At 40.3% G+C, this 26140-nt stretch overlaps 1 protein-coding gene across 1 annotated transcript in view; it reads right to left on the bottom strand.

The window, feature by feature from the left end:
- Nucleotides 1-18125, bottom strand: part of LOC132815066 (serine/threonine-protein kinase OSR1-like) — a 186076-nt gene extending 167951 nt beyond the window's left edge. The window contains exon 1 of the mRNA XM_060823762.1: nucleotides 17817-18125. Within this exon, the coding sequence (XP_060679745.1) occupies nucleotides 17817-17886 (70 nt within the window). The 5' untranslated portion in view covers nucleotides 17887-18125. The remainder of the gene's footprint in view (nucleotides 1-17816) is intronic.
- Between the last annotated feature and the right edge of the window lie 8015 nt (nucleotides 18126-26140).

A 26140-nucleotide genomic window follows, 5' to 3' on the forward strand; every position in this document is an offset into this window, starting at 1 on the left:
AGCTGGTCTGGCCTACTCGTAACACCAGATCCACACCAATATTGTTGAACCTAAAAAGCCCTTTGAAATAGCCCAGCAAGCCACTCTGTTCAAGGACAACTAGGAATTGCTAACCTTGCCAAAACAGTCACATAACATGAAAAGAACAAACATTTTATTCTTGTGAAGTATAGTAGTGGACAGGTATGATAAATCTTTGGACTGCTGAGCATAAACAGTCTGGAGACATCGGTGTAGTGAAGACCTCTGCAAGAAGAACCATCCATGAATAAATAACCCTCATTACTGTGTTACTAATCATGTTGAGTGGTCAGTCCCTTGTAAATAATACATGTCATGAGGTTAAGAAAACACAACAAGCAGAATTTTTAATTAAGGTTATTGATTCAGGGACACTACTGCTCAATTATGACTAGCTTGTTCTGTATATTCAGATCCACATATAACAGGGATTAAATTATTTCATTTGAAGATTACATTCATTTTATGAATTTGAATAGCAAACAAATTTTTCCTGCGTTCAGAATAAAATCAAGGAGATTTTTAAAATGCAAAACCAAAAATAGAACAATATTTCAATCACACCTCCTGTACAATGGTCAATACAAAAATGCACAATATTGACTAGGTACAAAACAAAAAAGGGCCAATCTAGCATGCCATCTGCATTATGATGGTTGCACAATTTAACTAACTGAGTCACTGAGTTAATCCATTCCTACCAATTTCCATATAATGGATTCAGACATGAATCATTGAAATCCGAAGGAGCAGCGGGGAAGGATCTCAAAGTCACCTGTTTCTGCCAAAGATGCTGCACTTGCCCAATGTCTTTCTGAAATTATTCACAGCTGGATATTAATTTTCTGAATCAATAAATACTGAATGCACCTAATGTTTATGAAGCTTGTACCACCAGATTTAAATTAGCTTCAGTACATTCAGTTTCAATTTGTAACCCCATTGCTCACTGCCCTCTACAAACAGCAACCACACAAAATACTTGTTCATAAACAGATTTTCCAGCTTAAAGATGGAGCCATGCAAATGAGGTAGGTTGCTTACATAGATTTCTCAAAGAAAACAAAGTCTGGTTATATCCCAAATTTCATTGTGAAATGTTTTGAGCTTGATAGGTTTATCTCTCTGAAGGATCATAGGTGGTAAATGTATAATCTATCATTGGGATTAGAGAAGTTGAATTTAGCTTTAGCGTTTTTGAAGTATCAAAAAAGGTTCTTTGGACCATCATGCTCATGCTGGTCATCCAACATTAATCGATCCTAATTCACTTTCCAGCACTTGGTCCATAGCCTTGTATGATATCCTATTTCAAATGTTCATTCAAATAGTTCTTAGATGTCTTAGGGGTTCCCAGAGGGCCATATAGCTGTTCTCTCATTATAGAGGCAACTGGTAGTGATTTAACCTCAGAATCACCATGCTTCAGACGGACTGTCAGGCGTGGGAACTGAATGCATTGCAAATTAGTTGACAAGCTAACTGACCTCTTAATTGGAAAATCAGCATGAAAGGTGTTTGAGGGTTTGGAATTCTTAAAATGCATCCAGGCATGCTAAACAACTACACTACAAGAGAAGGGACAGTTCTGGATTTCATTTTAGGTAATGAAGCTGGGCAAATTATATTATATATTAAGTAGTATTAAATATCATTGGGGAAGCATGTAGTAGATAGTGACCTTAACTGCAGAGGAGAAAGCAAGGTCTGCAGATGCTGGACCTCACCGACTAACCAGCAGACAAGCTTGCGTGGAGGGAGGGGCGTGTGTGTGTGTCGACCTCGACACCACTGAAGCCACACACCAACTCAAAGACACTTCCTGCTAATGTCCCTTGACCATGACCTCACCTCCCACCACCAAACCATCATCTCCCAGATCATACATCATCTCAGGGGTTCTCCCACCCACAGCTTCCAACCTCAAGCCCGGGAACCCTGCACTGCCCAGTTCTACCTCCAACCTAAGATTCACAAGCCTGACTGCCTCAGCCAACTTCTTGTTCAGCCTGGTCCTGCCCCACCGAAACCATCTCCACATATCTCAATACTGTCCTTTCTCTCTGGTCCAGAAAGTCCCTACACACGTTCAGGGCCCACCCATGCACTCACACCTCCTGCAAGACTCGTGTCTCCCTGGACAGCAAGGTCTCATCTTCACCGTGGACATCCAGTCCCTATACACCTCTATCAGCCATGAGGAGGGCTTCCAAGCCCTCCATTTCTTCCTCCTCTGGTGTCCCCTCCACTGACACTTTCATTCATTTGGCTGAACTGGTCCTCTCACCCTCAATTTCTCCTTTGAATCCTCCCACTTTCTCCAGACCAAAGGGGTAGCCATGAGCACCCGCATGGGCCCCATATATGCTTGCCTCTTTGTTGGTTATGTGGAATAGCTCATCTTTAGCAGTTACACCAGCACCATTCCCCACCTTTTCCTCTCCTGCTTTGATGAGTGTATTGGCACCACCTCGTGCTCCCACAAGGAGGTTGAATAGTTCATCAATTTCACCAATACATTCCACCTTGATCTCAAGTTTGCCTGGACCACCTTGGACACCTCCCTCACCTTCCTGGATCTCTCCACTTCCATCAACGGTGACCGACTCAGCATGTACATCTTCTACAAACCCATAGACTCCCACAGCTACCTGGACTACACGTCCTCTCACCCTGCCTCCTGTAAAAATGCTGTCCCGTAATGCCAATTCCTCCACCACATCTGCTTCCAGGAGGACCAGTTCCACCACAGAACATACCAGATGGCCTCGTTCTTCAAAGACAACAAATTCCCCTCTCATGTGGTTGATGATGCCCTCCAGCATATCTCATCCACTTCCTGCACTTTTACCCTCGAACCCCATCTCCTCCAACCGCAACAAGGACAGAACCACCTCCCACCCCTAATCCTCACCTTCCACTCCATCAACCTTTATACACATTGCATCATCTCTGCCATTTCCACCACCTACACATTGACCCCACCAGAGATATATGTATTTCCCTCCCCACTCCATCTGCATTCTGTAAAGACTATTCTGTCCACAACTCTGTCAGGATCACACCCCCCACCAACACTCACTCCCCTCCCAGCACCTTCTGCTGCTACCACAGGAATTTCAAAACCCACACCTCCCCCCCTCACCTCTGTCCAAGGTCCCAAAGGAGCCTTCCACATCCAGAGTTTTGCCTGCACTTCCACAAGTAATTTACTGGATTTAATGCTCTCAATACGTTCTCGTCTACATAGGGAAGAGGGGACATCTACCTTTCAAAATGATTCCGAGAACACCTCTGAGACACCCACACCAACTAACCCCACCACCCTGTGGCCAACACTTCACTCCTCCTCCCCCCACTCCAAGGACATGCAGGTCCTGGGCCTCCTCCATCGCCACTCCCTAACCACCCAACGTCTGGAGGAAAAACACCTCATCTTCCGCCTTGGGACCCTCCAACCACATGGGAGCAATGTAGATTTCACCAGTTTCCTTATTCCTCCACCCCACCTCCCCCAACCTTATCCCAGACCTAATCTTCCAACTCAGCACAGCCCTCGTGACCTGTCCATCTTCCTTCCCATTTAACCGCTTTACCCTATCACTATTATCCCCATCTTCATCTACCTATCGCACTCTCTGCTACCTTCCCCCTAGTCCCATCCACACCCCCACCCCATCCCATTTATCTCTCCACCCCCTTGGCTCAACAAACCTCATTTCTGATGAATGGCTTTTGCCCAAAACATCGATTCTCCTGCTCCTCAGATGCTGCCCGACTTGTTGTGTTTTTCCAGCACCGCACTCTCGACAGTGACCTTAAAAGGTGTTCAGTTTAGGATGGTTATGGAAGGGAAAAAAAAAGAGGATGGGCCTGGAATCAAAGATCTAAACTTGGGGGAAGGCCAGTTTTAATAAGATTAGATATCATTTGGCCAGAATTAACTGCGATCAGGCATTTTGAAGTTAAATCTGTATAGCAGAAGTGGGACCATTCATGTGGGAAAGAGGGGGATTACAGATCCCAATAAAGTCAAAGGAGGGGCCATCAAATCCTGTTGATCCTGGATCAAGGAATGTGTAGGATTGGATAAAGAGAAAAAGGGAGGCTAATGACAGATACCAAGGGTTCAACAACAACAGAAGCCCTAGGGGAGTACAGAATGCTTAAAAGCAAACTTGAGGGAATTGAGTGAGTGAAAACTGGCAATAAATAATGGCAGGCAAAATAAAAGGAAAAAAGTTGTACATTAAGGGTAAACAAAAAATTATGGAAGGTGTCCATTAAGGACACAATGGTAGTGTGTGGACTGCAGAAAGCGTTCTAAATAAATAGTGTCAATGAGGGAAACAAGATGAATTTTAAAATAAATCAGGGAGAATGACTGATAAAGTTAAAGAAATGAGCATAGAAAGAGTTGGCGGAGTGGTCTGGCAGACTTAAAAGTAGATAAATCTCCACGACTGGATGAAATGCATCTCAAGCAGATGAGCGAGACAAGGAGGAAATAGCAAAGGTATGGTAATAATTTTCAATTCCCCTCTGACTACAGGAAAGTGCCAGAGGACTGGCGTCCACTCTGATTCAAGAATAGATCAAGGGATAAACCAGGTGAGTCTAACCTTAGTGGTCGAGACACTACTGAAAGCAATTCTGAGGGACAGAATTAATCTGCACTTGGAGGGGCAAGGATTGCTCAAGAACAGTCAGCATGGTTTTGTTAAATGGAGTTCATGTCTGACTAACGTGATGGAAGTTTTCAAAAAGAGGTGACCAGGTGTGGTGCTGAAGACAGTGCATTCAATGTAGTCAATTTGGACTTCTGCAAGGTTTCTGATAAGGTCCTGCATGAGAAATTTATAAAGTTAAAAGTCCGTGGGATCCAAGGAAATTTAGCTAATTGAATCCAGAACCGGCTGAGTGGCAGGAAGCAGGTGATGAGGGATGTTTTTGTGATTAGAAGCCTGTGTCAATTGCAGGGATCAGAGTTGGGACCCTTACGGTTTGTGGGATATTTAAACAATTTAGATAGTAGAAGGATGATTCATTAAGTTTACAAATGATGCAAAAATTGGTGGATGGCAAATAGGGAGATGGGTAGTCTTAGATTACAGGAGCATATTTATGCAAATTAAATTCAACCTGGATAAGTGAAGTGATGGGCAGGACAAACAAGGCAAGGGAATATAAACAGTATGATCTTGGGAAGTAATAGAGGACCAGAAAGATCTAGATGTGCATGTCTACTGGTCAATTCAGATAGCAGGACAGACAGATAGATAAAAGGTGGCTCGGGCAACGTAAGGGATACTTGTTTTTGTTAGCTGAATCACTGTTCAACAAGATATACAGGATACAAATAGGAAGGAATGTTTCTCCGTGATGGAGTGTTCAATGACCAGGGGCATAGATTTAAGATAAGGGGCAAGAAAAAAAAATAGAACCTAATATGTGCTCCAGCTACTGGGGTAGTTGGAAACGACAAAACAGATTCAAATTAGGCCACTTTACAAATGAGCCCTCGCTCTGTGCCCCATATAATTTAGAGGTCAAAATTCTTCCATATTTTGATGTGAAAGATGTTGAAGCCTTCTTTCATTTGAAAAATTGGCAAGACAGATTGAATGGTCTGAGGATCTATGGGTAATGTTAGTTCAGATTAAACAGGTAGGCAGAGCCAGTGAGGTATTTGCCACACTGTCAGATGGTGTCAAAACATTTTGAAGAGGTTAAACAAGCTATTTTAAGTGCTTATGAACTGGTACCAGAAGCATGTAGACAGTGGTTCAGAAACAGCCACATCTGCAGTCATTCTTTTACCTAGTGGTTCAGAAACATAAAAAGGAGGAACCAGGTCAGACTTATGCTGAGTTCAAAAGAATTAAACAAACAAACAAACCAACCAACCAGTCATTTGATCGATGGGTGCGTGCTTTGAAAATAGATAGAAACTTGAGTTTCTAAGTGAGATTATCCTACTGGAGGAGTTTAAAAACTCACTTTCAGAGATGGTAAGAATTCATGTGGAGGAACAGAAAGTTCAGGAAGTGAGAAAGGCAGCAGAATTAGCAGGTGAGTACATGTTGGTGCATATGACAAGGTTCCACCCAGAACTGCACTGAGAGTTGGAAGTTGGGAGACGGGGAGACCCTACACCATGAAACCAAGAATAGAGAGCACTGGTAAGAATGTACCACAAGATTTAAAAAAAAGCCCAAGGGGGTGGAAGAGGTGAAAGTTCTCGAGTGTTTCCACTGTGGTAAAGTGGGACACGTAAAGTTAGTGTTGATCATTAAAGAAAGGAAAACATATGGTAAAAGAAGCGAAGCCAGTAGCGTTAGTGAAGGCAGTAAAGGAGACCCCAAGAAGAGCCAAGGAGCTGCAGGGGAGTGCACAGCCTAGGCAGCAGCTGGGTATGGAGTTAGTACCCGATCTCTATAAAAATTTGTCTCTGTTGGTAAAATTTACTCAGAAAAAATGGTGGTGGTGCAGGACGACAAGTAGTTATAAATTTTCAGAGATACTGGATCTAACCAGTCACTGATAGTAAGGGATAAACGAATGTGCACTCTTTCTGATCTGTTGCCAAGAGTGTGGTAATTTAGCATTCCTCTATGTAAGATCAGGTTGGAGTGCAAACTCAAGACTGCAAAAGTTACAGTGGGAGTGATTGACAGTGTCAATTCCAGGAATTCAATTTGTTATTGGGAATGATTTGGCTGGATTCAAGGTGACACCACTTGTTGTGCAGAAGACCAAGAAACTGAGGAGTTTAAAACAGAAATATCCTGGTATTTTCCCAGAATGTGTGGTAACCAGATCCCACTATAATAAGTCACAGCACAAAGTGAAAAGTAAAAGAGAAAGATGAAGGAGTTGAGGTTCAGTTAGTGGATACACTGTTTACATATTGGTGCAGAAAAAACCTGAACAGGTGGAGGGTCAGACAGAAGTGTTCAGTCCTGAAAGGCTAAGAGACTTGCAACAGTAAGACAAGACATCACAAGATATATATGTGGATGTGTACTCTGAAAAGGAGACAGAATATTCTGGAGGGTTATTATTTGAAAGAATCCTAAAGTGGATATGGAAGCCATAGCAGGTTAATGCAGGGGAGAAATGGGCCGAAGTGCACCAGATTATGTTGCTGGTAGCATACTGACAGATGCTGTTATGGGTAGCACATGAACTACCTGTAAGAGGTCACCTAGGGGTATGAAAGACTCAAACCAAGGTACAAAAACATTTTTATTGGCCTGGAATGCACAAGGATGTGGTTAATTTTTGCTGTACATGTCATACATGCCAAATGGTAGGTAAGCAACAGTTTGTAATAAAACCAGCATCTTTGTTGCCAAACCCCACTTTTAAAAAGAACATTTCACATGGATCATAACTGATTGAGTAGGTCTCTTCCAGAGAACTAAAAGTGGGAACCAGTACTTATTAACCATAATGGATGTGTCTATCAGATTTCCAGAGACAATTCCATTGAGTGCCAAGGCAAAAAGGGTAGTAGAGGAGTTAGTAGCTTCCTTCACATGGTATGGGCTTTCCAGAGAGATCCAGACAGACTAAGGGTCAAATTTTACTGCTAGGCTGTTTGAGGTGGTTACGGGTAGCTTAGGTATACAGCACTTTAAATCCAACACGTATCATCCTGAATCCCAAGGAGCTTTAGAAAAGTGGCATCAGACCTTGAAGACCATGTTGAAAGCATAGTGTCAGGATTATCTGAATGATTGGGATAAAGGTATCTCAAATGCCCCAAATGAATCAACTCAGTTCACTTGCTTTGAGTTAATATTCGGGCATGAAGTGAGAGGCTCTTTGAAATTAACTAAAGAAAAATTGACAGGACCAAAGTCAGAGATCTCACACTTAGATTATGTATCAGATGTGAGGGAGAGATTAAACAAAGTAGGTGAGTTAGCTAATCAACACCTAAAGAGGGCACAGTATACAATGAAGCAAGTGGCAGATAAAAGCCAAGACTCTGATGTTTTCTGGAGGGGATAACATGTTAGTACTGTTACCAGTGATAGGAGATCCCTTGAAAGCCTGGTTTAGTGGTCCCTATCAAATTGAGGAAAAAGTGGAGTCAGATGAACTATCTAGTAAAGATGCCAGATAGTAAAAAAAGGTACTGAGTATGTCATGTGAACATGGTGAAATCATTATAGAGAGAAAGAACTGGAAAAACAGGTATTAGTTACTGCCCCACAGTGTGAGGAATCAAATCCAGATGATATGCATTTTGAGGTTCCTCAGAACAGATTAAAAAAATGAAGGATAGATTAGTAAGCTGTCTCAGGAGCATAGAACGCAGTTGAAAGATTTATCACTGCAGTACAAAGACATATGTAAGAATCAGATGGGAAGGACTAGTGCTATTGTACATGAAGTAGACATAGGGTGTGGTTTTATCGGAGCAGTATTCCCTATTGGCTTAATCCTTTCAAAGCCACATGTCCAGATGGAGGTGGAGGCCATGCCCTAGGAGGACATCGAACCAAGCCAAAGCGAGTTGAGTTCACCGATTGTCTTAGTTCCCAAAGCAGAGGAGAGTAGACGATTCTGCACGGATTATCAGAAGGTCTATGACATTACAAAACTGGATTCGTATCCAGTTCCTAGATTGGAGGACTGTATTGAGAAAGTCGGACAAGCCAGTTCCATCACCAAGTTGGACTTAATGCATGGTTACTGGCGGGTGCCTTTATCAGAGACGGTGAAAGACATTTCTGCATTTGTAACCCCAAGTGGGCTATATCAGTTCAAAGCAATGCCCTTTGGAATGGAGAACACATTCACAACATTTCAAACACCCAAGAGGAGAGTCTGAGGCTGGATTAACAAACTGTGCAGTCTATTTGGACAACGTAGTGATCTTTATTAAACCCTAGAAAGATCACATGGTACAGTTGGCAGAGCTCTTTCAACTATGAGAAGAAAAGTGGTGATATTCTTAAACAAAACTGAATTTGTGAAAGCAGAAATGACGTTTTTGGGACAGAACATCGGTCATGGAAGGTTGACCACTTGATACACAAAGACAAAGGCAGAGTAATTTTCATGACCAATCTCAAAAAGGTGCTTCAATTCTTAGGACTCAGTGGATTCTATCGAAAGTTTGTTCCAGACTTCAGCAGTGTGATGGTACTGTTAACTGATTTGCTGAAGAAGAATACAAAGTTTTGGCGGACAGAACAATGCCAGGAGGCATTCGACCATTTGAAAGCCATATTAATCACCAAACCAGTTTTAGCTACACCAAACTTTTCAAAATCTTTAACATTTGCTCCAGCTACTGGTTGCGTGGAAACAACAAAACAGATTCAAATTTGGCCAGTTTAAACTACACCCTGAAAAATACCAAATTTAACTTTTAACAATCTTAAAAAACAATAGCAGAATCCAATGTTTTGGGTTATATAACCGGGATAATTGAACAGTTGAGAGGAGAACTGCCAAGCTACCAGCATGTAAAAAGACTGCCTGAAAAAAAAACTCTCTTAAAAGTACTTTTTTCCATCAGTAACCCGTGAAGCAGAAATCCCTGGAAAAAAAAAGAGACTGGAATTCAGAGAAAACAAAAGCTGCTTGGTTTTGAGATAAGTAGTTTTGTTTTGTAAATCGTATTTGGGAGTTTTATCAGATTAGTATTGTAGAAGGGAAGGTAAAACATCCGTTAGACTAAGGACTTATAAATAGTTGTTAGTTAATTATTCTGTTATTTCTGTAAGAAATAAAGTTGTTAATTTTTACTTTAATTAGTTCTTGGTCTAGCAAATTTTCACAAATTACCATACAGGATAAATCTGTGTGTTGCTGGTTTTAAATTAAGCAGGAGAATTTACCCCATGTCATAACAATAGTACATTGTTTTCAAACCAGTGCAGACTTGATGGGCCAAAAGGGCTATTTTCTATGACTTTTTCTCCCCCTAAAAAATTACATAAGTGAACCACATTTTTTCTTACAACAATTGTCAGGGCCACAGTTAGGTCCATTTTTTTTTAAACAGCATTCAAATTTTACCATCGGCCACGGTGGATTGAAAACCATGCCCCATTTCTAGATTGCTTGCCTAGCGACATCACCACTACATCATTCCTTTCCCTGATAACTTTGGTTTGGTCTATGCATAAATCCATTCCAAAATTAATGCGGTTGAATCTGAAGTAACCTTGAAGGGAAGTCATTCATTTGTAACAAGAGTAGCCAGGACAAGCAGGAATAGGCAGCAGTGTTACCAGTGACACCAACATCCAAAGAGCCATTTTTTTTTTAAAAACAGTGAATGTGTCTAAAAAGGAGGTCAAAATAAGTTTTGATGCATGTTTACCCTCATTACACTGAGCCTGGTGACGTGGTGAATTAGGTACCATCCTTTCATTTTGTACACCCGAAGTCAAATGGTTCTTGATCTGACTAGATGAAAATTAAGAGTCACCAGGCCCAAAACATTAATTCTTTCTCTCCACAGATGCTGCCTGACCTGAATTTTGGCAAAAATGTCTGATTTGATTGTTGCAGATGGAAATCTTCCAAGCATAGCCTAATGGCATGAATCTATCATCACCAGGAAGTGAGTGGATGCACAGCTAGGGTAAGAAATGTAACAATGTGTCAGAGGGAGTGCTCCTCTGATAATTGGACAAAGCAAAAGTAGCTTTAGGTTACATCCAATCATTTTATCTAATCAATGGTATTTAGAGAAAAAGACTTGAGATCAGACTCACGTGCAATGTCTGTATAAGTATATATTCAAATCAGCCAATTGATCATTGAATTCAATATGCCACACTAAGACTGCATTGTGGCAAATCCCAGTATGTCTATATCTGTATGTCTTTTCTTTGCAAACATTGTCAAATTCTATCCAAAAAGATAAAATGATATATTTGACACAGTTGAGAGATTATATGGAGCCACAAGATTGGTGCAATCAGGATCTGAGATGACAGCAACTGAAAAACCCTCAGCACTCTAATCAAATCAATGGTCTTGCTGAAGTAGTTGGTGTCACTAGCAAGATCAGTTTTTGTTTTACCCTTGAGAACCGTGCTATGAGCAACCTTGTGAACTGCTGCAGCCTACGTACAGGAGTTGGGAGCTCATGTTGCGGCTGTACAGGACATTGGTTAGGCCACTGTTGGAATATTGCATACAGGTCTGGTCTCCTTCCTATCGGAAGGATGTTGTGAAACATGAAAAGGTCAGAAAAGATTTAAGGATGTTACCATGGTTGGAGGATTTGAGCTATGGGGAGAGGTTGAATAGGCTGGGGTTGTTTGCCTTGGAGTGTCAGAGGCTGAGGGACAACCTTACAAAGGTTTATAAAATCTGAGGGGCATGGATAGGATAAATAGACAGTATTTTCCCTGGGGTGGGAGAGTCCAGAACTGGAGGGCATACATTTACGGTGACAGGAGAAAAGATACATATTTTTAAAAAAGACCTAAGGGGCAAGTTTTGCATGCAGAGGACAGTACATGTATGGAATGAGCTGCCAGAGGAAGTGGTAGAGGCTCGTATAATTGCAACATTTGAAAGGCATTTGGGTGGGTATATGAATAGGAAGGCTTTGGAGGGCTATGGGCCGAGTGCTGGCAAGTGAGACTAGGTTAGGTTGGAATATGTGGTTGGCATGGACGAGTTGGACTGAAGCATCTGTTTCCATGCTGTACACCTCTATGACTATGTGGCAAAGTGATTACAGCAGTGTGAGCAAGTGAATATTACATAACTATCTTCACTGCTCCCACTTAGAAGTGAAGAAAAGACCACAATTTTCCTGTTCTCAGTCAACAGCAATAAATTCTTCCTAGATAATGCAAATTGAGTTGTTTTCTTTGGATCAGAGAAAATTGCAGCAGACCTGACAGAGGTGGAAAAAAAGTAAGGGACATGGATCGGAAAGGAAGATGACAGTTGTCCGCATTTGTTGAAGAGTCAATAACAAAGGAGCGTACTTTTAACATGAAAGGCAGGAGATTTAGAGGAGATTGGAGGAAACATTTTTTATCCAGAAGTGGAGTGTGTCTGGAATGCATTGCCTGGAAAGGTAGTTAAGGTGGGCAACCTCACAGCCTGTTTTTAAAAAAAGGTACTTGGATGAGTTCTTGAAATTCAAGGCTATGGACACAGTGGTGGGAAGTGGGACTCCTTTATAGTATGATTTTATGAAAACAAGCTGTTCGGCATGTAAGTGTTGGACATTTCCAAGACTGTATGATATAACAGAGTGCAACTAAAATAACCCTGTTCAATAGATGTCAGTGTTTCCTTTGAATGAGGAGTACAGAACTATGTCACAATCTCAAAACGTAAGGGTTGGTGGTTTGGGATTGAGACAATAGAGATAAATATTCGCTCAAAGCTAGAATTCTCCACTTCAAAATTATGGAACCTAATTAATTGGAGGCATTTCAGTTGGAGTGAGATATTTAGATGTTGGAGAACCAAGGGATACAGCAAAGTATGGGAAGGTAGAGCCAAGGCCAATGATCTTAGTGAATAAGACAGCAGATTTAAGGGTTGAATGGCTTCCTTCGGCACTACCTTAATTCTTTTTTGGAAATGAATTGTCTCATAAGGGTAATGGAAGCATATTCCAATCAAAAGGAAATTGGGTATTATTACAAAAGGAAAAACCTGGATTGTTGTAGAAAAGAATGCAAAACTCTCTTATTTTTCTACTGTAAACTCTACACAATGTTTTTACAAAAGGCAAAGTCATGGGACTAATTGAACCATCTTCTGAAAAACCTTTCAAACACCATGGGCTGAATGACCTCCTTCTGTCCATCAGAAAAAAAATGAAAAAATTGTGGCAGAATATGCTTCCACTGAAGAGATTCCATAATTAAGTTGGAAAGGATCAAAACAGACATCCCTGGAATCATAAACAAGTGCATTGAATAGTTCCTGGTGAAGGTCTTATACCCAAAATGTCAATTCTCCTTCTCCTCAGATGCTACCTGACCGGCTGTGCTTTTCCAGCACCACAATCTTCAACTGATCTCCAGCAGCTGCAGTCCTTGCTTTCTCTGCATTGGATAGTTCAACAATTAAAGCAGACAGAAGGGTCAAGGTGTTAAAAGTGTGCCAGAGACACAAAGAAAAGAGGTCAAAATGTCAAACAAAACACTCAGCTCCTTATTTAGCCTACCTACTCCATTACTAAAAGGCCAAAACCCAGTAAGCAACAGAGCTCTTGGTTTTAGAAATTCTAACAATAGTTCCATAGATCCATTTGACACCACTTATAAATATCGAGCATTGTAAGCTTTAGGAAATCATATTCAGGAAGTTAGGTCTGCATCAAAAGTTTCAAAAAGGACATTCAGTATTGACAAGGAATGCAATCATGAGACTAATATTACTCAGTGGAACTCAATGCAGGCATAATGCCAAGTGATGCCTTTCTTTTTAAAAATAAGCACATACTTGAGTTTAACAGAATTATAAATACTTCCACAAGTGAGTTGATTCAAAGTTATAGTGGAAATAAGCATCACAATTGAGTGTTTGGACCAGTTATTTATAAAGAACTATCCATTCGTCATGTCATGCATTTATACTAGATATAAACAAATCAAAATTTATACTACATTGGGCAGCACATTTTCTAGTCTATTTCAGTACTACCACAATCCAAAACTAATCCCAACTGCCCTCTTTCCCATGGCCTTGTGTCTTCCAAGGTTTCAAGTGTTTCATTAAACTGCACCTACCTCAACCACCAACCCCAACTTGAGGTAAAGTAGTTAAGTTTTAACTTGCTTTTAAAAAAACTAGTTATGAGATTATCTGTTTAACTTGGTGATCACCATTATGACAACTTTAAAAATATGTATTTCACTGACAAAATGGAATTACTTAATACACCCAAACTAAAATAAAATCAGTTTAAAAAATATGATTGGTGAGAGGTAAGTGCTTCCAACTCTAAAATTAGCGCAAAGATAGAAGTTCCTTTATTTTCTTTCACTGCAAGTCTTAAAAATGTTAGTTAACACAAGTACACAAATGGCAGAAATGGAAGAGAGAAAATAAAGAAATACAACAGAAGTATCATAGAAGGGTAGCAACAAGTGGTCCTGAAGGTTGAGGTTAAAGCATTTTATTGGGAGAGAATTTTTATTTAGCTACATATAAATTTAACACTAGAGAAATGCAAGCTGTTGTTTCTGAACCTTTTCATAAAGTGGTTGCTGCTGACAGTGATCAAATTAGGAAACAAACATCCATCTGTCAACAAATCCAAACCAAAGGCTCACTAAAGTGAAAACAGAAAATGCTGGAGAAACGTCAGACAGCATCTGTGGAGAGAGAAACAGGTTTATTATGCCTCAAATCTTTACAGCCAATTACTTTTCTAAAGCAGTGACTGTTCAGTTAGCAAAGAGGGTAGCAATTCTGCATTAGCAATTAATCAGAAACGAATGTTGACTATGTTATGTGGAAACCTCCTTATTTTTAATAGCGCCATAATCTTCAAAATCCATCTGGCCGGTTGAAAGAGACTGGAGGTAGGAGTCATATTTCACCAGTAGGATTCCTCACAGGATTCATCTTAAAATAATCACTATTACAAACAATTAGCTGCTTGTGAATTGCTTTTTGTGTTCTAAAAAACCTGATAAATATAAATACAAGTTTGAATTTAAATGCAAGTTGATACTGCTTTCAATTATGGCCACACAACTTTTACTTCAATTTTTTGAGTCAACATCAAACTAATAATCAGAATGTGGTTGCTATCTTGTAATTACTCACTTAAGTGTTCATTATTCTATTTATGAAAAACAGTGGTAAACCTTAATTGGCATTTTTATCATGCAATATGTCACATATGTCACGTATGTCATCTGGCTGGAAGGAGCAAGAGATGCAAATAGTTCTTACATGTATAGGACAATAACATCAGTAACAATTTTAGTATCTGAAACTTGCGAAGTAAAACATGTATATTTAAGTTTGCATTCCATTGCCAAGAGCAAGGTAAAACCTGTTGGGTAGATGTACACTAGAGAAAATCACCACAAAGCATTACAGGGTGCTGTGCAGAATCAAAAAAAATGTAAGTAACACAGAATTTCTCCCAAACACAGGTACAACCAATGAACTTGGTGAATAATTTCTCCTAGAAGACAAGATCCTCCACCGCCTGATATCAGTTATTCTGTACAGGTAACCAACAGTCTCAAATGTCAATGCCACCTGAACTGCCTCAATATCAAGTGTTTGATAGGAAGGCACTTCCTCTGGACTTTATCTTCATGTGGAAGATAAATAACTTCCCAAAAACTTTGATAGACCTGAAATGAAACAAATAGTGCACTTTCAGAAGTCATTTTTAAAAACCAATTTAAGAGACAAATGCACAGAAACACAGAAAGTAGGTGGCCATCTAGCTTTTGGATCATATTGCATGACAGGGCTTCCTCAAAAGGCCAGATTGGCCACTTCTATTTTCTGTCTCAAATTGGTTTTAAAAAAAAGACTTCTGAAAGTGCAGATTTGTTTCAGTTCAATCAAATCAACTCAGCAGCCCGCTCCCACTTTGTCCCTGTACCTTTTAATCCCTTTAGCCTGAAATACCATAAATCGATCTCCTCAGAAACATTCAATGTTTTGACCTCAACTGCTTTCTGTGGCAAAGAATTCCACAGACTAAATACTATCTGGGTGAAGTAATTTTTCATCTTAGTAATAAAGTCGACTCCAAATCCTTAGGAATTGTGATTTCTGGTTCTGGATTTCTTGATCATCAAGAACATCTTTTCTGTGTTTACCTGGTCTAGTCCTATTAGAATTTTAAAACTTTCCACAATATCCATTCTCATTCTTCTAAACTCCAGTGAACAGAGTCCTAACCAATCCAAACTCTCTTCCTACATCAATCTCTCATCCCAGGGATCAGTCCGGTAAGCCTGGACTGTAATCCCAGTCCCAACAGGAGGAGACAACCACAATTCTGCAGATGTGGTCTCACCAAGTCCCTGTACAACTGCAGGAGGCACTGATCTCGACACACTAACCAATAACTACAGAAACGAGTTGAGGCATAGTTCAAGTTCAACAAACTCTTTCCCCAAATACGCTCTCACAACACAAAGTGGAGAGGGATTAAAGCTAGGTTGTGCAGTCCAAATCAGTAGGAAATAACCCTTTATCCACTTCAGCATTACAAAGCTATGTATAAAGACAGGAATAATTCCAAGCACAGTTACTGAAAAAATATTTTTAAGTTTTGTTTTCATTCTATTACAGTCTGCCTATAAAGTGCTATTTGAGAATACTAATTTGTGGTGGTGGATGGGGGTCATCTTAGAAGCTGCAAGTTTCACACACTATGCTGCCCCATTTTTAAAAATGGTGAAATGCATTATTATTGTGTACATGTCTTGCATCTAGACTTGACTTTATTTTTCTCTCCACCTTGGTGATGAGTCACCTAACTTGTCAATTTAAAAACTAAACAATATACAACTTGTTTACAATTTCTAAGTACTTATCTAACTGCTTAACAGCATGAAAAGTATTGGCAGACAGGAAACAAAGTATAATACTGCAATTTCTCACCTCTTGAGTTTTCCACCCACCCTCTTCCCCACTTTTCCTCAGCTCTATGACCAGCACTTGCCCAAAAGACAAATGAACTCAGTCCAAACAGAAATCCCAGCAGCAATGTAGTTCTTTCCACAAAGTGTCTATTTCCCCAATGCAAAATTCAAGATCAACACAAGGTGCCAAACATGACCCCCAGTTGCCTCAGGGTATCTGCATTCCTCCTGACATTTTCAAAACATCACTGGGGAAATCATGGCCAAGTTACACGCATTAGCGTTGCTCGTCCTTTCCAGTTAAGAACTATTGCATTGTACACAATTGTAGTAATTTTAACTTTGAATTTTAAAAACTCACTTATTGGAACTGAAAAGATAGACAGACTTCCTTCTATTGGCATAAATTTTTATATGAAATTAGTAACGAATTTAACTCTATTCAGAACATTAAAAATGAGCTACGCTGGAATATTTGCGATCTCCCGTAAAGTTAACCTTATAAAAGCATCACAAGCGATATAAAAATCCACACATCTTGTCAAACTAATTGCTTCACGCTATCATGCAAAATATACATCCTCATTTTCACAAAATGGCTTGTTCATTAACTTGCAGACAATTGTTTAAGGGTTAGTCAGCTGATTTAATAACGTGGCATTGAGTCTCGTTAAAGGCGATTTATAGATTTAACACGCTGCATTTCATTCTTCCTATGCGCAAAGCTCACGATTGGTTCGTGACAGATTTTTTTTATAGAAAAGAACTGAAAATTCAATATAAAAACTATAGTATAAAAAAAAATCGGCCTAATCCACATTTACCCCCCCCCCCACCCCCACCATACTGTACTCATCTCCTATTGACAGGCGAATAAATTATTAAACAAAAATTCGCATGAAAGGCTAGATGCAGTAGGCCTCTCCCTCAAGTACAGTCAGCTATTTCTTTATTAAGTCTTTTGCTAAAAGAAAAACTGAAGTGTGGTTCAAATTTTTTTTTTAAAAAAACAGACTAAAACAAAAACTGCAAACACATAACAGCTTCAAGCCTTTTAATAAGGGGGTTTTATTATTTCGGCTCGGTGACCAGAGGCCTATTCCGAGTGGCTGCAACTACACCCAATTCACACACATCTTGCCTGCGTTATAAGTATATCCTTTCCAACCTTGCGAAAAACAAAAATGAACAAAGAAAGCTGCATTGCAAATAACTTACCAATCACCTCCTTGAGTTCATAATCCTCCCTGATGATGGACCAGGGCAAGGAGCTGGGATCATCGGACATTGCGAATGAAGCTGCAGCCTCCGGGCTTCCTACTTCACTCTATTTTAGCTTGTCCTATTATGCTCAGTCTTTATTTCACTCACCCTCCCTACTAAGGAGTAAAATGCTAGCCTGATACCGCGGGATCAACTCTCTCCCCTCTCCCACCTTCCCGACTACTCTCTGTGTTTCGCACAGACACAAAATACTTCCAATCCGCAAACTTTGCCACCAGCTGGAGTTACCATGCCTCCCAACCGCCACCCTGCCCAGCTCTCATTCGACATCCCCGGCGCCCGCCCCTCCCGCTTCTTGGAACCTATTGGCCAACATAGCTGTCAATCGGAGGTGACGGAGTGACGCATTCCCGTCATCGGCGGTGAGGGGCGTCTCCGCCGGTTTAGAACCTTCGGCAGGGGTGAGGGGAAGGAGCTCGCGCGGGTGGGTATGAAAAGAGGCGGTGCCATTCTGAAACAGCAGCGGTTTGCCGTGGCCGCGTGATGTCGTAAGCACGTCGAGGTGTACGTGAATAATAGAAATGACGTTACCCACGCGCTTTTTTTTCCTCCCGATGGGCCCCATCACGTGGAAAGAGGGTAGAACATTCCAGCAAACTGGGGGGAAAACAAATCACACTTCACAGCTAATTGATGTAGGAGCGACGTTACGAAAGTTAGTGCTTCCAAATAAACCTGTGGGACCATAACCTTGTGTTGTGTGGTTTGTAACTTTATCCACCCAAGTCCAACATTGGCTCCTTCACATCATGGATTCCAGCAAACAGCAATGTTGATGCTGGCCTGTTAGCATCTCTAGTTAGACGAACAGGTTGGTGCACTTCCCTTAGTTCTCATTACTTAATTCGGTGTTTGTGTTTCCTCCGCCCCCTTCATGTATGCTGCTAGACTTGTTGTGCGTTTCTATAATTTTCTGTTCAGTTTATAAGAGTTCTTAGTTTAAATTACACATTTCCATTTCTGGCACTTATTGTAACAGCGGATTAATTGGATTTATGACAAAATCATTTTCTCTTGTACAGTCAAATAATCTTTTAATCTAATTTTTAAAGTTTCAGTTATTAGATGTAATTTGTAAAATATCTAGCTGGACCAGCATTCCACAATGTTGCCCACAGGAGATGTGATCTTTCAGATGAAAAGTAAACTGAGTTCCAATTAAATGGATGAAAAGTAGATAAGACAGTGGTATTTCAAAAATAGCTTGCACTGTATTTTACCTTTTACACACCTGGTCATCAAGTAGGTTTTAAAGACAGTGCTAGAAGAGAAAGAAAGGATTGCTTCCCAAACCGACAATACGTCAATGGAGATTCTCATCAGTGCAATCCTGATTAGTGTCTCATCTTCTCCTCACCCCACCTCAACCGCTCATCCAGAATTCAGTATATGCGCTAAACCTTACTCTGGTAGAATTCTTTGAGGTGTTTGCTGTGATGAGCAGTGTCCACATAGACTTCCTACAGGGCTTTTTGTAAAGTCCAACAGGAACAATTTATTAGCAAAGATCAATGTTCCTTGAAGGTATCATTTCAGTATGGGTTAGTAATTAGTTGAGTGGTTGGAGACAAAAAGCAAGCTGAAAGACATAGCGTGGCATTTTATATGGGATTATCCTATGAACCTGAATGTGTTGATGTTCTTATCAATGTCTTGTGTTAATATATTCAAAATGAAAAATTACAGATGTCTCAGGTTGTACAAGTAAGGGTGGAATTTAGAAAGAAACACTGACCACATGGGTAGGTGAAACTGTTACAGGTGTGGTGAATAAATAGAAATGTATGATATCTACTTCAGATCTCTCAAATTTATGATGATCTTGATTTAAAAAAACTAGGAATTGTAGAGAAGCAGTGTGATTTAAATAACTCATCAAAAACAAGTAGAAAATCAAAATACTGTGGATGCTGGAAATTTGAAATAAAAACAGTTTTCATTATAAACAAAATTGAATTCTGACCTTTCCCTCAAGTCAGCTATGACACGAGGAGAAGAAAGACTTTGGCCCACTATCTATAGTGCAGCATTCAGTTCTTTGTATTGTACCTCAAGGAGGTGTACAACCTGCATTTTCAAGAGGAAGTTACATGTGGGAAGTTACGTAAACATAGCCAGCACTTTCTTGACTAACATCCTACCGTTCAACCTCCATAATTTGAGCCTATCTAAAGCTCTGCTGCCTGAATTTTAACTTGCACCAGGTACAACTGGCCTGTACTCTGCTGATTTACGTTGGTGCCCAACCAGCAAATTCAAATTTCTTAATCATACCCAACTCCTTCTATGCCTTGATCCCTTTGTGTCTTTGTAATTTTTCTGGCCACAATCTCATCCTCAAATTCTGGCCTTATTTTGCATTCAGCACATCTCTAAGTTTTCCATTGGCAACTATTTAATCAGCTCCAGGTGCTAATCTCAGAATTCCCCTCCAAACCTCTGCACTTTTCTCACCATTTCCTTTGTTAAAACACTGTACAATACCTATATCTCATCAACATTCTAGTCTTTCCCCCTTGAATCTCCTTATATGGTTCAATTACAAATGTTGTTCAATATCATGTACAAAATAATCATTAATTTCCTCAAATTAGTGATACTTTATCTCTACCATAAGCTGTTCCTGAGTAGTGTCAGAGGCAGCATTAGGCTGTTTGCAAAGCCTTAGTATCATATTTGACTATGATATGAGCCACTTCATACATCGACTCCATCAAGACTGTCAATGTTTTATCATCGTAACCTGACATGACTTTGCCACAGCTGACAACCTCCTTGATGTTATAATCCCAGCTCATGTTAATCTGGGCATGTCAGATCCTAGAGAAAAATCTAGTTATAAACCATATTTTTTTTTACCATGGAAGCTATTCACTGAATAAGTTCATAAGAGCCTGCCAATGTACTTTTCACAATGGAAGATAAAAACTTATTATTCAAAGAAAGCAACTGCAGTACACATACAAGAACTATCTGAAACAAACTCACTACAAATATCAGAAACAATGATTAATCCCTTTTATCCCCATTAAACTCAATCAAAAGTCAGTCCTATCTCCTTGAAGAACTTCTTGTTCAACTGGTATGGCTGTAATGATTTTTTTTGTAACAAGTCCTTCAATGCTATTTATTTCAATTAATATGTCTCCTTGAGACCTTTAGACAAACTATTAATTTAGTTCACTGTTGCCACATGGGTTCCTTAAACTTGTGTGTTTTGCTTATTGGATGTCTTCTCTGATACCTCCACAGCCTTCTGCTTTTGGAATTTTCATCTGAGCAACTCAACTTCTCCCTTGTTCTGACTGCTTAGAGACTGCTACTAACAGCTCCTCTTTTGTCATAGAAACTAGGATCAAGAGAAGGCCATTTGGCCTTTCTAATCTGCCATTCAGTATGATTTTGGTTGATCCTCTATCTCAATGCTATATTTCTGCTTTCTCTCCCAACATCTTGATGTTTTTAAAATATGGGGAAAAATTGTGAATATATTAAATGAATTGGTTGCCTGCAGTAGAGAATTCCAAGGTTCACTACTGTTTGAAGACGTTTCCTTATCTCAGTCCTAAATGGTTTTTCCTATCGCCTGAAACTGCATCCCTGGTTCTAGTCTTTCCAAACAGGAAAATATCCTCCCATCATTCGTTTTTCCAGCCATGTTGGAAGTTCACATGTTTCAATCTGATGGTCTGTCATCCTTTGACCTCTCGTGAATATGGACCCCTCTTCAGAGGATAGTTCAGGTATTCCTAATATTGACCTAGTGACCCTTTGCTGCATATCCTGTATGGCAAGTATATCCTTTCTTAGAATAAGGAGATCAAAACTGTGTACAATATTCCAGGCCTGGTCTCACTAAGGCCCTGCATAACTACTAAGACATCCCTACTTCTGAACTCAAATGATTTGCAGTGAAGGCCAGTGTGCCATTTGCCTTTCTAATTGTTTGCTGTACCTATCGGTCTGTTTTGATTAACTAGAATCTTTCTGCAGCCTCCCTGCTTCCTCAACACTACCTGTCTTTTCCCCCTTTTGTATATATGCACTTCCCAATATGTAAAGATTTAAATAATTCCCTTCCTTTATGTTTTTCCACACTGAAGTATTAAGTTCCCATTTAACAATGTTGTACTGCATCTATCCACTCAGCCAACTTGTCCAAATGGCCTTGAAGCTTCCTCTCAACATACAATCCTGTCTATTGGGGGGTGGGGTTGGGGGGAGCAGGGGGAAAAGACAGGTAGTGTTGAGGAAGTGGGCAGGCTGCACAAAGATTTGGACAGGCTTGGAGAGTGGTCAAAGATGAGGCAGGTGACTACGTTGTGGGAAAGTGTGAGAATATGCATTTTGGTAGGAAGAATACAAGCAAAGACCTTTCTAAATGGGAAAGGGTTTGAAACACAAAGGCACTTGGGAGCTCTAGTTCTGGATTCTCTTAATGTTAATATGTAGGTTCATTTGGTGGTGACAAGGCAAATGGCATTCATTTTGAGGGGGCTAGAATGCAACAGTAGTGATGTACTACTGAGGCTTTATTCCAGATGCCTGACTAGAACCTTGGTCCATATATCTAAGGAAGGATGCTCCAGCTTTGGAGGGGACTTGGAGGAGGTTTACAGGAATTATCCCAAGATGAAGAGGGCATAGGTTTAAGGTGAGAAGGGAAAATGGACATGTGAAAGGGACCTAAGGGGCAACCTCTTTATGTAGAGGGTGGTGCATGTATGGAATGAGTCTCCGGTGGAGGTCAGTACAATTACAACATTTAAAAGGCATCTCGATGAGTACATGAAGAGAAGGGGCTTGGAGAGGTACGGGCCAAATACTGGCAAATGGGACTAGATTAATTTAGGATATTGATCAGCATGAACGAGTTGGACAGAAGGGTCTTTCAGTGCTGTATATGAATGAAGGGCTTATATGAGGCAGTTGAGAATGCTAGGTCTGCAAACGGTGGCATTTAGAAGTATGAGAGGGCATCTAATTAATGCTTACAGAATATTGAGAGGTCTGGATAAAGTGGACGTGGAGAATCCTAGTAAGAGAGTCTAGGATTGAGGAGATGACCATTTAGAACTGATGTGAGGAATTTCTTAAGCAAAAGGTGCTTAACCTGTGGAACTCATTGCTGCAGAAGGCTGTGGATGATAAGTTATTGAGTGTATTTAACACTGAGATACAGCAAACATTTTATTCACCAACACCTATGGGATCAGGAGTGTACTGATTGATCAAATATTCCGGATAATCAAGAGGTACGTATAAAGAAACATTGGCCAAGTGAAGCTTAGAGTAAATCTTCAAAACAATTTCAAAATTATCAACACCGCTCCTAAAAATCAATGTAAAATCACATGCTAAGTAATAGAAATGCAGGGGTATGAACATCCCTGTTATACTTTAATTACAGCATAAATTCTCTGATGTTATGGTAGAACGTGGTATTTCTGGTGTACAATCTTTGCTGGTTTATCAAGAGTGCTGATTTGTAAGGAGATCAATGAATATGGGGAGAAGGCAGGAACATGGGGTTGCGAAACATATCAGCCAGGATGGTACATGTATGGAATGATCTGCCGTAGGAAGTGGTGAAGGCTGGTACAATTGCATAATTTAAGAGGCATTTGGATGGGTATATGAATAGGGAGGGTTTGGAGGGATATGGGCCAGATGCTGGTAGGTGGGACTAGATTGGGTTGGGATATCTGGTCGGCATGGACGGGTTGGACTGAAGGGTCTGTTTCCATGCTGTACATCTCTATGGCTGCGATCGAATGGTGAAGCACAATCAGCGGCTAGAATGGCCTAATTCTGCTGCAATATTTTATGGTCTAAAAAATTCAATATTAAATTGTCTTAATTTTTGCACCTCACTAATACTTCATGTTATTGTTTTGCCCAAATGTTTAGCTCCCATCATAACAACTCATTGTTATGTCCATTTATTCTCCAGTGCATCTGTGGAGTACTTCACGATTTTCCAATTTTGAAGGCATTGTGTAATCAAGTTGCAGTTAAGTGCTGCGTCATGGAATGAAAAACTATGTTTATAGTGCCATCTCGTGGTTATTAATAGCATGGAGCAGTTCTATATTACATGATTATTAGCTTGCAAAACACTTAGCAGTGGAGCTTTGCAAATTAGTGCCAAATGTGTCATGAACCAGAGAAGGAATATGTAGAAATTATTAGTTTGAAAATTATAACTAACTAGCCAGATAAAATTAAATAAGGATATTGGATTGATTGGTTTAATCACAGAAGGAGGCCATTCTTTCATTCTATTTCTCAGTTTTTATTAATTTTCAAGTAATAATTCTTAATGCTTAAGGCCCAAAACAAAGGATGTCACAAAGATTTAACAGACCTCCAAAGAATATAAGCTTAATCGGAAACAGTCTTATTTAAGTAACTCAAAGCTTTTAATTAGGAGACAATGTAATGTATGTTTTGCCTATCTAACAACAATTGAGGTAGTACAGGAACAACTAATATGGTTAAAAAGCACTGAGATGACCTGAGGACTAAGGCAGGGCAGATGGCAGATGTTGGTGGGGGAGCACTCTTGGATAGTGATCATAATTCTATTAGTTTTAAAGTGAAGTTAAAAGTCACACAATACCAGGTTATCGTCCAACTGATTTATTTGGAAATACAAACTTTTGGAGTGCTGCTCCTTCGTCAGGTGGAGCAGGGTCATACGTAACAGAATTTATAGCAAAAGGTCATTGTGTCATACAACTGATATGTTATATTGATCAAACCTAGATTGTTGTTAAGTCTTTCATCTTTTAGAATGGGTTGTATGTTTTGATTCATTAATATGTAAATCCCAAACTTGCTTTGAAGATTTGGAAGCACTAGCTGCTCCTTCATCAGTTGGTTATGGAGTTTGAGGTTGCAAGACACAGAATTTATAGCAAAAGTTTACAGTGTGATGCAACTGAAATTATATATTGAAAAACATCTAGACTATTGGGCTACCTTCTGAGGAAGGTGGGACCTATACATGAAGGGTGGGTTGCACCTGAACTGGAGGAGCACAAATGTCCTGGGTGGGAGATTTGCTCGTGTGATTTGGGAGGGTTTAAACTAGTTTGGCAGGGGGGCGGGAATCAGAGCCACATATCTGAGGGGGGGACATTTGCAGATGGGGCATTGACAGAATGTAGTGTATCTATCGGGAAGGTTTCTCGTGCAGTGAAACAAAGGGATTTGTTAAAATATGTCTGCTTTAACGCAAGGAGTGTAAGAAACAAGAGGACGAACTTAGAGCATGGATCAGTACTTGGGGTTGTGATGTTGTGGCCGTAACGGAGATATGGATTTCACAGGGGCAGGAATGGTTGCTTGATGTTCCAGGGTTTAGAACAGGGAGGGTGGAAAAAGAGGAGGGGGTAGAGCATTGATAATCAGAGAGCGCATCACAGCTACAGAAATAAAGGTTGTTGAGGAAGGTTTGTCTACTGAGTCAGTATGTGTGGAAGTTAGGAACAACAAGGGAACAGCCACTGCATTGGGGATTTTCTACAGACCATCTATTAGCAATAGAGAGATTGAAAAACTCATAGGCGGGCATATTCTGGAAAAATGCAAATGTAACAGAGTTGTTTAATGGGTGATTTCAACTCTTCCAATGTCGACTGGAACCTCCTAAGTGCAGATGGATTGGATGGAGGTGTTTTTGTCTGTTGTGTTCAGGAGGATTTCCTTGCTCAGTATGTGGACAGGCCGACCAGGGGAGAGGCCATTTTTGGATTTGGTGCTCAGCATTGAGCCAGGACAGGTGTCAAATGTCATGATGGGATAACACTTTGACAGTGATCACAACTGCCTAACGTTTATCATACCCTTGGAGAGGGAAAGGAGCAGTTACTGAGGCAAGATATTTAATTGGGGAAAAGAAAATATATGACGCTGTTGGACAGCAGTTGGGAAGTACAGACTGGGAGCAATTGTTCCATGGAAAGGGCACAGCAGACATGTAGAGACTATTTAAGGAGCAGTTGTTACAAGTGGTGCACTGATTGGTTCCTCTGAGTCAGTTAAGAAGGGGTAAGATTAAGGAACCTTGGATGACAAGAACACAGGAGCTCCTCGTCAAAAGGAAGAAGGCAGTGTACGTAAGGTAGAGGAAGCAAGGATCTAGCACAACTTTAGAGGATTACAGGTTTGCTAGAAAGGAGCTCAGAAAAGGACTGAGGAGAGCCAGGAGGGAGCACAAAGAAGGCTTAGCAAGAAGGATTCGGGAGAACCCA

Source organism: Hemiscyllium ocellatum, chromosome 4, assembly GCF_020745735.1.
Source record: "Hemiscyllium ocellatum isolate sHemOce1 chromosome 4, sHemOce1.pat.X.cur, whole genome shotgun sequence".
Taxonomy (NCBI): domain Eukaryota; kingdom Metazoa; phylum Chordata; class Chondrichthyes; order Orectolobiformes; family Hemiscylliidae; genus Hemiscyllium; species Hemiscyllium ocellatum.